At 37.2% G+C, this 13,629-nt stretch overlaps 1 protein-coding gene across 1 annotated transcript in view; it reads right to left on the reverse strand.

The window, feature by feature from the left end:
- Nucleotides 1-13,629, reverse strand: part of LOC118751559 — a 27,705-nt gene continuing 14,076 nt past the window's right edge. The window contains exons 4-5 of the mRNA XM_036486381.1: nucleotides 9,392-9,503; nucleotides 1-2,863 (exon numbers count right to left, since the gene is read on the reverse strand). Of these exons, the coding sequence (XP_036342274.1) occupies nucleotides 1,013-2,863; nucleotides 9,392-9,503 (1,963 nt within the window). The 3' untranslated portion in view covers nucleotides 1-1,012. The remainder of the gene's footprint in view (nucleotides 2,864-9,391; nucleotides 9,504-13,629) is intronic.

Consider the following 13,629-nt stretch of genomic DNA (forward strand, 5'->3'; position numbering starts at 1 on the left):
TCTCAGAACATTTTCAATAAATTTTTCATTTTCTTCAACCAAATTCGGAAGTAGGGCGTTCTTAAAAAGTTTTCCCAGATAGGGCTTTTTCTAACTGGCTGCCAAGTTAGTTCGATCTTCCACTTAGGTTGTGTTGTGTTTTTGAGGACGGGTATTGTCGGCAATTGTCAATAGAAAAAGAGTTGTGTTTCATCAATACCACGCTTTTTTATGAAAAAGTGCTCAAAATCAAGTACTAATTAAAAAAAAGATCGGAATAATTATTGGTTACCAATATGACTAGCTGTCTGAATGGATCAACTAAATCGCCGTGAAATTCCTTCTGTACAAAATCTGACTTGCATACCTTTTATTTCGCTGCCATTGCTCGCTTTTTAAATAAAATATTCAAATACAAAATTGAATGCCCTGGACATGAGACTACTAAGATCCTTTTCTCGGCAAAATGTTTCTATATTTTATAGCACAATTAGAACAATATCCTGCGCTCACTAGATTTATATTTCTTAATACTGCAAAGTATTTCCCCTTTTGTAAGTAGTACTGCTATTTCTCCTTTGACCCTTTCACTTTGTAGCTATGCACTTTTGTAAGTGCAACTTTTGCCTGTTTTTGTTTTTTTATTTGACTTTTTCTTCCATTCGGATTCTTGCATGTAATTTTTCGGATTATTATCGTTTACAAAGTAGACCACTGATTTCGACTAAGTATCGTAAAAACTTACACCCTAATATACAAATACGCGTTTTTCATTTACTTTCTAAATATTCTACTTCATTCTATTGCATACCTACTTTCCACGTCCACATCTTTCCGCCGTCACCGCCGCCGACGCCACTGTAGTCTAACGTCAATGGTTCGCGGTTGGTTCATTCGTTGCATTGCTGGAGAAATTCGACATAACCGTTAGATTTTCTACACCTTCATTTCACTTGCGCAAGCCAATTATCGCTGAACTGAAGAGTCTCTCAGCTCATGGCCTGCATAAAATAACTGCTGCTCAGCATTCATATTAACTGCCATTTACGTCCACGGCAACGGGCATCGGACCGCCGCAAATGCCTCTGTTGACCCCATTCATTCCGTTAATGGCACCCACGCTGTTGGTGTAGTGCACGGGTGAGGAGAGCGGTGGCGATTCTGGTGGTGTAAGTGGAGTTTGAGGCACCTTACCAGTGGGCGCGCCACCTTCGGCGTTGTGGGCTGCAACTGGACTGAGCTCTAAATGTTCTGCCAACAACTGCTCAGCAGCTGCATGTCCATTGTGCGTTTCGTAGCCATTTAAATCGAATTCTGCTGTGGCATTCTCTGCTATATTTCCATTTGTGGCGTCATGACCATTTCCATTTCCATTTGTGAGTTGGTTAGTTGCAGTCGAATCTGCAAGATTGTTGTGTAATAGCTCATTCAACTTTAATTGTGTCGTTGTGGACTCTTCTTCGGTGGTCGATGCGTTAGTGGTGGGTGTTTTCTCTTCCATACTATTCGTGTTGTTGTCATTTAAGTCGGTAACAATAGGTGGTGGTGGAGGTGATGGAGGTGGCAGCGAGTCTAATTGACTGCTCTCAATACCAGCAAAGTCACCAAGTTGTTTTATTTCCTCTGTGGATGGTGGATCTGGTAGGCTAATGATGCTATCGTAGCCATAATTGCCAGCTATAGTTTGTGGAAACATGGGTGGACTTTCATTGTCCCCACTTATGAGATTATCTTCAGAAATTATCTGCTGTTCTGTAAGGCTGGAGATGTGCAGTACAGTGGTATCGACAGCATCATTGTGGTCAGACAACTCTTCTACACATTCCTTGTTGTCGTCAGTGCCATTGGGGACTGGCAACTCTGGCTTCTTGTCCACACATTCTGGTGAATTGTTGTTGTTAATACGCTCTACACTCTCTGTGCTTATCTGCACATCTGTGACAACACTTTCTATTTCATTTTGTATAGTTTCTACTGGGTCTTTTGTTTCTACATCTTGAGGCTCTTTCTCAGTCACAACATTTGTCTGGTCATTTTCTGTTTCATTAACTTCATTTATAATAGCCCCCTCACATTCTTGCTTTGTCGACACCTCTTCATTGAACAATTTAATTTCTGTCACAAGGTTGCCTTGCTGAGGGTCGCTCTCACTCTGCTGAGAGGAATTTATATCCTTCTCCTTTATTATCTGCTCATTTCCTTGCTCATGCTTGCACAGCTCATTGTGAGCGGCGCTGTCGTTGGCTGTGGCTGTTGAACTATTGCCCTGAGCAGCAGGTGAATGCTCAAGACTGTGTCCATTCTCCGATCGGCGATCATCATCGTCGGCGGCGTTGTGTGAATTCGAAGGTAAAAGCGGCAAGTTTGCGGATGTCGATGGCGAGGCATATGACGTCGTCTCTATGGTGTACAACTCCTGATTACCATACGAGTATCGCTTGTTTGAACCAGCCGAAGATGTGGAACTTAAATCGGACTGCGAAAGACCGGTATTAGAATTGCGTACGAGGTTGACTTTCTTCTCATCTCTAAACGAATGTGGTGAAATAGCGGGTTCTTCTAATTCGACGATTTGATGTAAACTGCGTTCGGGCATTTCTTCTGCGTAGCTCGGTAGTTGATGGTGTATAGTTTCTGGTGGTGGTTGATGGATTTGTATCTCATCGTGATTTCTCAAAATCTTTTCATCGTCTGATCGAAAAGAGGTCGCGGCCGCAGCTGCAGCTGGTGGTGGTGTTTCATAGATGGGACGTGGTTCTTCGGTGGTTGGGCTGTTTGGAATGCTTTTGGAGTCGACGCCGCGCGCAACTTCTACAACAAATACGCCATCCTTCTCGGAGGTATTGTAATGCATTGTAGTTTCACGAGCGACGCGCGATATATCCTAGAAGTTGAATAAGAAAATAAAAGAAGGGATTATTTTATGTAAATCGAATAATTCGTTTTAGGGAGTCACAATGCAAATACGTACATGCAATCACAAGATATACAACAACAGTGTTTGCAGACAGAAGAAGTTATGTACATAGCAAACTGGCAGTTACAAGAAGAATAATAAGACATTTTCACGTGTGAATGTTCATTAGACCATAACACCTTACAAGCAAACAAAAAAAGTTGGCCGTGCATCCTTGAGTATCAAGAATTTTGCAAGGCAATTTCGGGGAAAAAAATTCGGTGACGCCTTCATTCGTCAATAACATTGCTTTTAAATTGTTCTACTGGAATAATCAAAATACTTCCTTTGCAAAAGTTTAATGATTTTCGGAGAACTTTGGGAGCCAAAAAATTTTCTCATTGGGACAAAAAAGCTTCGATGTATCATACTTTAAGATCCGACTGTAAATGCCAAAGATATGACGGGAAATTACAAATGGCGACCGCTACGATCGGAAAAAAAGATAATCGAAAATGCGGGAACTTATACACCACAAACAGGGGAAGAGGATCGGCCAAACGCTTAATATAGTCAATCAATTTACCATTTTTGGTTGACAAAATGCAGTTTTAAAACTTTAATAATAAGCTGATGCATATATGAATATAGAATCTTATTATGACCACGTTGGAAAAAATTATAAAAACGCAAGTTCCTTTAGAAGCCGCTACAAATTTTTACAGAAAAGTCCTATGTCCACAACGATTGGCCCGCTTTAAATTTTCGGGTATAGTGCGGAGGAGTTTTTATGCCTTTCATGGCCATGAAATGTCGGATGTTTTTAAATAACAGAAAAAAGTGAAGGGCGCATAGTCGCTTACAAATTTTCCTTTTCATCATTTCAAACATCCTGGATAAAGTCTTTTAAACATATTTTATTACATCCCTGGTTTCTGCATACCTTGCGGGAAAACACCGAACTAGTGAACCAAATTTATAGTTCCTTCCTAGATCTTTGTGGCCAAAAACGAGCCAGTCCAATAGTATCTAATTAAATACCCATCAGTTCAAAAGCAGCGAAATGTGCTACTCTTAAAAAAAAAATGTTTAATTTTATTTGAATATTTTTATTGAGCTTTGTACCACAATTAATAGAGACAATAACAATATTGAAATACATACATATTAATACACCACAATAATATTGACAAATATTTCGTTTTACTTTTTAAAGCGGTTGCAGAAATGTGATGGCGTGCGGTGCAATAACATCCCATTGTACTCTTGAGGTGCCCTTCTACTCAAACAAAATTAAGAGTATAGACTATGTTGCCATTCTGCTGAGCATTTTCAAGCTATTTATTGAGCGCAATGAAAGAAATTGGATTTTTCAACAGGACAAAGCTGCAGGAGAAAAATGCTGGTTGGAAACCAACAATATTTTGACCCTTGCTTAGATTTTTTCATTTCCTCTAAATTAAGTTATGACTACAAAAAAACGTACCACTCCATTTGAAGAGAGCTTTTACTGAGCAATAGTTACAGAAGAAAGTTTTGCCTTATCTTGCTTATGACGGTTGTTTCAAAGACTTCACTGTACTGGATTTATAATTATGCAATGGACTGTATTAAAACAAATCGATTTTGGCTGCTTTTAGCAAAGACGAAAATTTTTTGACATTGACAATCTCTTCAAGTAGGTATTTATTTAATATTTAGGGGATTCACAAGACGTGTTAACCGTCGTAAAATCTTAAGGTTAACATCTTTTTTAATTATAATGGTTTTAGGGGATTTCTAACTAAACCGAAATTCTTTTAAACTGATAAAGAATATATAATTAGCCAACCCCCCAACCATTTTAACCGCTATTTTACATAAACAAGTGTTAAGCTTAAGATTTTACGACGGTTAACACGTCTTGTGAATCCCCTAATTGATTCTTGATTTTTATTTATCTTCACTGCTGGAAATATAAAAAGACTATGCATACTTAGGTTGATAATTTTCGTTTACTTTTTTCTACATATGTATAACTATCTACGTACGTACATATGTATGTATATCTTCGGCAGGGTTTCTATTTTAAACCTTTTCAATTCGTATCCTGTCAAACACTTCCAATGAACACTTTGCTCTCGCTGTTGTTTCCTAATACCCCGGCTGTCAAAAGATGTAGTTGTGTGACCTCTTTATCCCTGTGGTGTTTTAATTATCAACGGATAAACTCGCTAAACATTTACATACATAGGTATTTATATATATTCATAAGTTAATCTATACACTTTGAATGTGAGTATGGAACAAGTACACACAAGTAAGTGGCGCAGGATACAGAATATTTACATGTATGTATTGGCAGCACACTAACAAATATGTATTAAAATTTAGCTTCAAGAAATAATAAACAGGTAAGGCACTGCCCTGCAAAAATCGTTGGACTATGTGGTCTATTTGTGCCATATTGTGGAGTACTTACTAAGTTCTCCTCTGTAAGGCAGTAGCGGACCAACTCTCTACCCGACCAATGCTCGTGTTTTAACGATCGTAATCCATACACGATGTTTATTAGGCTGTGTTGCCGAGAGGTAGGTATTTCATGGAGTAATCCCTTGGGGTAGTTTTATGCTACTACGATGTAATGCAGAGCCAGGACATCGCAATGTTAATTGGACCAAATTTTTTATATATGCATTGCGGTTATTTTTGGAGTACTCCTTGACTCTTAGGGAGTACTCTTAACATGCGTGCAAGGAGAAGTCGCGATTTTTGCAGGGTGGCTACCCTCACCCAAATACATTTCCAACAGCAATGCTTACATGTTTGTACACGTATGAATGATAATATGTTTGCATGTATGTACGTGCAGATAGCAGGAGACGGTGATGGATAGAGAATATTTGAGGCGACAAAAAGGACTTTGAATGTCAACAACGAAATTAACGGCAAAGACATCGACAACAACAAGAACAAGAACAAGAACAAGTACGAATATAAAGGTATGTATATGTATAAATACAACAACAAGAGCAAGCAAACAACAACGACAAATAGAGTACCCAGAAAGGTAAGAATAACAATGACTACGAGTACAATAACTAACGACAAAGAAGAGCAAACAAATAAGAAAAAGTGCAGAAGAAGTATTTAGAAGAAGAAGTTAAACAAGCAGGCGAACGTTGAACCGTTTGAGTGTTTAAGTATTTAGGTGGGCGAGTGGGCGAGTGTGCGTGCATGTGTATGTGTAGGTGCTGTAAATGGGCCTTTGTCTATGCCAATCGACTGTCAATTGGCAAATAAACCCCACAAATCCTTATTTTCGCCCATCACCTAAACACAAGCACAACGACAACAACACCAACAACTGCATTTAAAAGTGCCCAATACTGAGCACTTAACACTCAACACTCAACACCAAATAACTTTCAACGTTCAACGTTCAATGTTCAACATCGAGCACTTACGTGTCGCTCTTCAGTCTCAACGATCAAGTGATTGTTTTTCAAAGTCATCTTCGTGACAGAACCATTAGGACGTGTAAAGTTCTCTTGGACGGAGTTGTTGGACAGATTGGCTTGAATTTTCAACTTATTGTTGTTGTCTAGATTTAGTGGCGATGCTATTGAGGTTAAGGAAGGGGTTGCAACCGAAGTCTCGGATGACAGCAACGCCCTCTCATCGACACTGAAAACTGTAGCAGCACCACTAACACCATTGCACAAAATGTTGTTTGTTGGATAGCTGGACGGTTTCGTGATATTGCACTCGCCGGAATGCGAGTTGGTCATTGCTTTGAGGCAGCTTCCGTTGGTGACATTCTCGGTGACGGACGGCAAATGTTGTTTTGGAATTGAAGTCGCTGTGTCGATGTTAGACTAGAACGTACAGAGAAAATAGATGAAGATGAATGGCATGGTTTTCGCCGTTAAACGGTAGAACTGCAAGAATGATGCACAAATGTTTAGAGTAATGTTATAATGTGAAAGTGATATATAATACGAAATTGGTTACTACGTTAATGCACGTTAGGCAAATTCACGTTCATTACAATCCATTTAATTAAGACTTCGCATTCGTAACACCAAATCTACACATTCTAGTTTCCACTGGTAAGACATATCTGTCTTACCGAATTTCTTACCACCAACTATCATTTCGTAGTTTGACAACTCAATTTTCATTTTACCGTGCCATTAACATTAGGAACAAATTGATTGGAATGTTACGACAGCAAGGTGCCAGCATGAGAAAATGGGGCAAAGTTACAACAGAAATTTGACAGATGTTAAGATATATTTAGATTAAAAATTCACTTTTAACGTTATAAAGTACAAACTGCCAGACTCACTGGCTGAAAGTGAGTCGCACATTAAAAATTTGGCAAAAATTAATAATTTTGCAAAATTTTCAATAATTTTCCAACAGGAACGAATCCGAAACGATTTGTTTCCATATGTATAAATAACTTGAAAATACACTCTTAAGAATGAGGAAAAGTGTTTCAGGGAATCGTATGCTTTCGTGGGAGATGAGTAAAGACGAGGGCTGAATTGCGCTAGGAACTGCCGCACATTTTGAATTCACAACTAGTACTGAAATTATTACCTATTCCTATCACTCACGATAAACTCACCGTCTAAAACATCAGAACCAGTCGGTAAGAAATCAGAATGGAGTTATACCAAAGTAAACTTTGTGCGACATTCAGCTACCGCAACCTCTTATGGTGAAGTCGCCGCCAAAAACGCGGGACAATTGCGTTGATCTATTTAGCGAAGGGGCAAAAAAGCCGAAATGCTTATCCTTCAATGCCGCACAATTTGGAAAATGAACTTTTTCGAGACAAAATTTAATATGTATCTCGAGAACGAGAACAGTTACCGAAATAGATGAAAATGGTGTTTAAAGTTTTTAAGAAGGAGATCTCGCTGGATAAAATAATTATGTTCAGCTATGAAATTACTTTTAAAATTAGAGGGATCAAAATTTTTTCCTTTTTAAAGAAAATTACTGTCAAAAAAATATAATTATTGAAAAGACAGTAATTTACAACAATTATACATACGTGAAATGAATGATGGGGTACGAAAATGTATCTGCAAGAGTGTCAAATAAATAATGATTTTTTTTCAAAATCCGTGATTCGGTGAAATTTTCGTGGTACAGTTTAGCTGACCGCACTCAACTTAGACTCGAGCATGCTCTGCGAAGAAAAGCAGCTCAACTTTTGCCAGTTCGTATAGTATAGGAAAGCGGCATCCTAGACAAAATGCAAAGGAAACAGACAGGCCAAAAGCTCTTTCAAAGAAATATTACCTTTGAAATCTCAAACAAACTTAAATTTCAGTGGGCATGACAACAAAAGGCATAGGATTTATTACAACACACTGCAGATCCACTCTTTTAGCTGTACTTCTGTACTAATTTTCAATGTTGTATGATTATTATGGAAAGACTCATAAAAATGCATACATATGTATAGAACTCATCCCTTAAATATTTTCTACGTGCGTGACAGTGTTCCTGGCCAATTTGTTGCAAAATATCTAGACCGCAGTGAAAAACTTATGAAAACCTGAAAACTGCAGCGTAAACAGAATGTTTGCGGTGAAGTAAAGGCAAGTATGGCAACTAACTGTTGTCCCCTCCAAAAGTAGGAGTAACCATCAAATTTGCTAGAAATTAAAATGTGGTCGTAGCAAAATCAAAGACTAAGAGCGTAAACAAACGGAGTGAGTTAAAGCCGCTACAATAATAACAACAGCCAAAAATTAGTGAGGTGAGTGGTGGTGGGCTGCTGAACGTCCGAGGGAGCTTTCAAACAGCAAATGTCAAGTAAAACCGCCAGATGCTTACAATGAAATGGTGTCTGGTTGCGGCAGCCAGCGCCGATCTGCCAACAGCGGCTCTCACGAACTTGCAATCAGACCGAAACGGAGATTTAATTTGCGAGTTGTATGAGACATGTTGCAAACACTTCCTGTGTGTGTGTGTGTGTGTGTGTGTGAATGTGTCCGTTGCTTACCCTGACTGGAAGTACTAGCTTTGCTTGTGCACGTCTGCACCACACTTTGGTGGCATTTTCTATCTCCGTTTTAATTAAAGTTTCAGCCTCCAACCAGCTGTCAGATTATGGCGGAACAAGAAGAATCAAATAAGCATGCTGGAGTCGAAGGGAGTGCCAACATGGCGTGGAAAACACAAAAACCAAAACACCCCGACTTTTGACTTTTGAATTATATATACACAGGTATAATGGTAGACATACTAACATACATATATACATATAAGTATTAGTGAGCGAAGTTGATGAAAATTTAAATTTTCATCGCACTTTGCAGTCTTATTTGTGAATTTTATTTTATTTTATTTTGCACAACTTAGGCTAGGAATGAATTTAAGGTGAGCCACAACCACCTACTAATATTTTTGTAATAATGTATGTAACAACTGTAAGCCCCTATTGATTTAAGTGTACTTTATATCTTGTAATGTTTAATTAAGACTTTTAGCCGACGAGTATTCACTACATACCTCTTCCTGGGAATTTTCGCCATCTCCATTTTTCTTGTCATTTGTAACGCTCCCATTGGCCTGATTTGCATCGCGAATATTTGGTGAGCCATAGAACTTTCCATAGAGGTACCTGTGCAAAGAATATGTAATTTAGTTTAAATTAAAATATTAAGTGAAACATCTATGCTGTAAATACAATTAAATAAGTGGCTCAATTAGTCAAAAGTCGAAGACAATGCAATCAAAATGCGATTAATTAGTAAATCCGCGCACACTTGTGCACAGAGGTATTAAAAAAAACTCTCCAAACGGCCTTCTGAAGTACGTCCTACCTCCGATTTGTGACGAAGTAGTGAAGGTAAAATGTTATGCACAGAAACCAACAACCGTGTATCGCTTAAGTGCACTGAGAGCTGTTTGCGGATTCCGCACAATTTCTGACGAAGCATCCTTTGTAATCGCTGGTCCCAGTAGACATTATCGCACAAGAGATGAAAAGAATATATAATCACCTGTCTGAGGACAGCAATGGTCTAACGCGAAAGACAATAGCCAGAGAAGAAAGGTGTCGTTCTATGGTAATCTGGCAGAAACGATGGGACGACTCTGAAAAGGGAGGTGGACCCACAAGCTCATCTCTGACATTGAAACACGGCTGAATAAGTCTCACTGAGAGTGTAGTTTTCATCTAAGCCAGTTTCTCTCGAGCAACGGTTCTTATCGTGAGTATCTGAATAAATTTCGGCATAGGAATAAGAGAAAATAACGGAACACATAATGTTCTCCTGCTCCCGATACGCCTCTGAGTCACGAAGCATGGTACAGGATATCGGCATACCAGACTATATGTTAGCGTCAAGCGAGAAGTGGTGGAAGATCTGCGCTCATGTCACAATAATTCATGTAGATTTAAGACGAGCTGAGCATCTAAGCAGCCGTTAAAATATGTACGTAAGGAGCCTTTTGGGCCAACCAACCCTGGCCCAATTTCTTACATACTCATACTTTGGCAAAATGTTGAGTGCGATTTTTAATATATCTATTTGCAATTTTGAAATGTCCCTGCCAAACAGTAGTGCCTACAGCAATAATCATGGCATTTTACTGTTAAAATCCCAGAAGCTTTACAATTTTACAACACAAATTTAAGAATTCCAAAAACACCGCAGTCAAGTGTCACATTTCTTGAGATAATTTATTCATTCGGTGCTATAATCTGCTGCACTTGCGTTTCGTATGGCGCACAACAAATGTGAATGCCAAAAGTTGGCTTGACATCAAAAGTTTGCCCATTTACTGATTCAATTTACAACCTCAAATAGCTGGCAGCGAACCATTGCTTGAAATCCAATTTGGCGGCATTTTCGTTTACTGTTACTTTATTGCTTTTCGTTTCATATTTAGTATGCCTCACGCTACTGCTAAGCGCGATTTTATAATCTTCTTAAAACTTTGCCGCTTATGTAGCCTTTTTCTCTCAAACTTTCACAGCCAGTACTACCGTCATTAGAATTTGATTTGGGTGTCGTAACTGGAACCACTGGCATTTTTTTCACTTCAAACTGTGCTCGTAAGTGACTTTTTGGGCTAACTGTAATACATGTGTTACACTTACATACATACATATGTGCTTAGTACTCAGAGCCTTGGAATGTCGAAGACGCATTCTTGACGTGAATTCAACCAATTGTTTATTGAAAAAAAAAAAATTACTTTGTTCTTAGAGTTTCTTAATTCTTTCCATGTGTCAAGTTAAAGTAGCTCAAATAGCGTGGCTTAATACGAGTAGCTTAAGGCGGAAAATAACAGTTATATACATATTTAAAGAGTTTTTGGTAGCAGTGCCCTAGTTTTAGGTCCTGTACTAGTCTCATTTCGTACCGCACAGATATATACATGGAAACTCTTCGATAGGGTAGCGATATGCAACCTAAAGGGGAAGCTATGTGGCATTACGCCTTTCCATCTCATAATACAAATTTTCCTCTTTTCACCCAGTGGTTTAGAACTATACCACCAGGGTCACATTGTGGACTCGAAGAAGCCCTACAACGTCTCAAAAAATGTGGCTTCAAAAACGAACGAGCTGCATACATACATGCTTTCGCGGAGAAGGAGAATTGGCATTGCTTGATAGGTAGGAATACAGAAAGACCATCCCTCAAATTTCCAATCTATGTCCTCTATAAATGCCCTAATCCTTGCAATAGTATAACACGATATCGCGAGGCGGTACTCAAGAGACGCTAAGTCAGCTAATGTGAAAGACCTAATGAAATTCATTATGAACCTGGACTGTGGTATCACAACGACAGAATTAAGATAACTAATTGCCTGTATGAGGTGCAGGTGGTATTGAAATAATATATACGATTTTGTAACTACTGTTAATCTCATTCGTTGTATATTTGTAACTTCAAAATAACGAAGAAAAAACGAATTTGGCTCAATGATATATATTTTAGACCATACCATTTTGCAACAAACAAAAAAAGTTTCGCTTTCAAACCCCTGATTCTAAAATATTTTTGCAATGCAATTTCGAAAAAAAATTTGTATTTTTTTTTTGCTGAACCTTGGGCCGCCTTTTACATTTTTCGGTGACAAACAATTGTTTTCAAATAGTTAAACTGGAATAATCGAGATACTTCTTTAGCAAAAGTTCAATGATTTTTGGTGAGCTTTACGGGGTATCTATGGTAATTGTCTTTCAGCTCATCACAGTCTTTCGAAAGTCAAAAGTATTTCGTATGGCAATCGCCAATTCTGGCAACTCTCTTGAAAGCTCTTTTCGGTCCCTCGAAAGACTTATTAAAAGATCCGCTACATAACGAGAAGGTCTAGCGTTTTTCTGTTTGTATTTTAGCAGTGAGTTTTCCAAAAATTAAATTTAACTAAAAGTATATATTTTTCCTTTTAAAACAATAAAAACAAAAAATTAAAAAAAAAATAAATTAATCAAAAAAAGAAAAAATAATAGTTAAAAAAGCGTGAAAAATGTATAAATCAAATATTTAAGTTATAAAAAAAAAATATTGAAAATGTAAAGATTAAGATGAGTTCCTAAAAATTAAATGACATAAAAAAATTTTTCATTTTAAAATTAATATATTGTTATTTAAAAAATTAAAACAAAATTAGAAAATATAGATGTCTAAAAATTAAATTAAAATTAGAAAAAATTTAATTAAAAAATATGTAAATAAAAAAACTTTGTAAAAATCTAAAAAAGAAAAATTAATAAACCATTTTCTAAAAATTAAATGAAAATAATGAAGTAAATATTGCTCTGTTTAAACAATAAAATCGAATAGTTAAAAGAAAATCTAATTAAAAATGAAAAACAAAACAATTAAAAAGGGAAAAATTCATAAAACAAGTTTCTACAAAATAAATAAAATAAATATGAAAAACAAAATTTCTCTTTAAATCGATAAAATCTTACAATTAAAAGAAAGTTAAATTAAAGCAATTAATTTTTAAGCAAAAAACAAAACCGACATCAAATCTCATATAACAATTTAGGAGTTCCGTTAATTTTTTTATGATCCAATGATCGGATCAAGGGACCACCTCCGAGACACTACAAAACAAAAAAATATTCCGACGAATTGATAACCTCCTCCTTTATTGAAATCGGTTAAAAAGAACAAAAGATTTAATCAAAAAATTAATTTCGCTGCCCGAGGATTCGATGTCGGATCTCTCGAATGTTAGGCCAGTGTTTTGCAAACCCTTCCATTGCGATTGTTGCAGCAGAGCTAAGAAAATTATATAGTATACATCTCCTTTTTAAACATGCTCAAGTGCTTTATATAGAGAGCTTTTCAGGATAAAAGTTGGCAAGGGAGCTTTTTTTAAGACTTTCGTGCTAGAATAAACAAAATTTTTTAAGCTATCGCGCTCACTCTCTTTCAATTATTTTACAAACGATACGAATTCATATATGGCGGGTAAATGCTAGTACAGGCTACTTGAGGTCAATGAAATTTAGAATAAAAAAATGTTTTCCTCGATACACTCCTCACACTTTAAGATTCCACTGGAATATGACGAAAAATGTAAAAAGGCGACCCTTACATTCTGCAAAACTTTTTATTCATTTTTTTCTTTTCAAATTAATATGTACATTAGACAAAGTCAAAAAAAACGTCCTGCAATGCGACCGAAACCCGACGTGGTCGAATGCCCATATATGTATATTTTCACAGCTTCGCAACGGCGCTAAGACGCTGGATTAAATTCACTCACACATG

Source organism: Rhagoletis pomonella, unplaced genomic scaffold, assembly GCF_013731165.1.
Source record: "Rhagoletis pomonella isolate Grant_MI unplaced genomic scaffold, Rhpom_1.0 Rhpom_scaffold_00799, whole genome shotgun sequence".
NCBI classification, from domain to species: Eukaryota; Metazoa; Arthropoda; class Insecta; order Diptera; family Tephritidae; genus Rhagoletis; species Rhagoletis pomonella.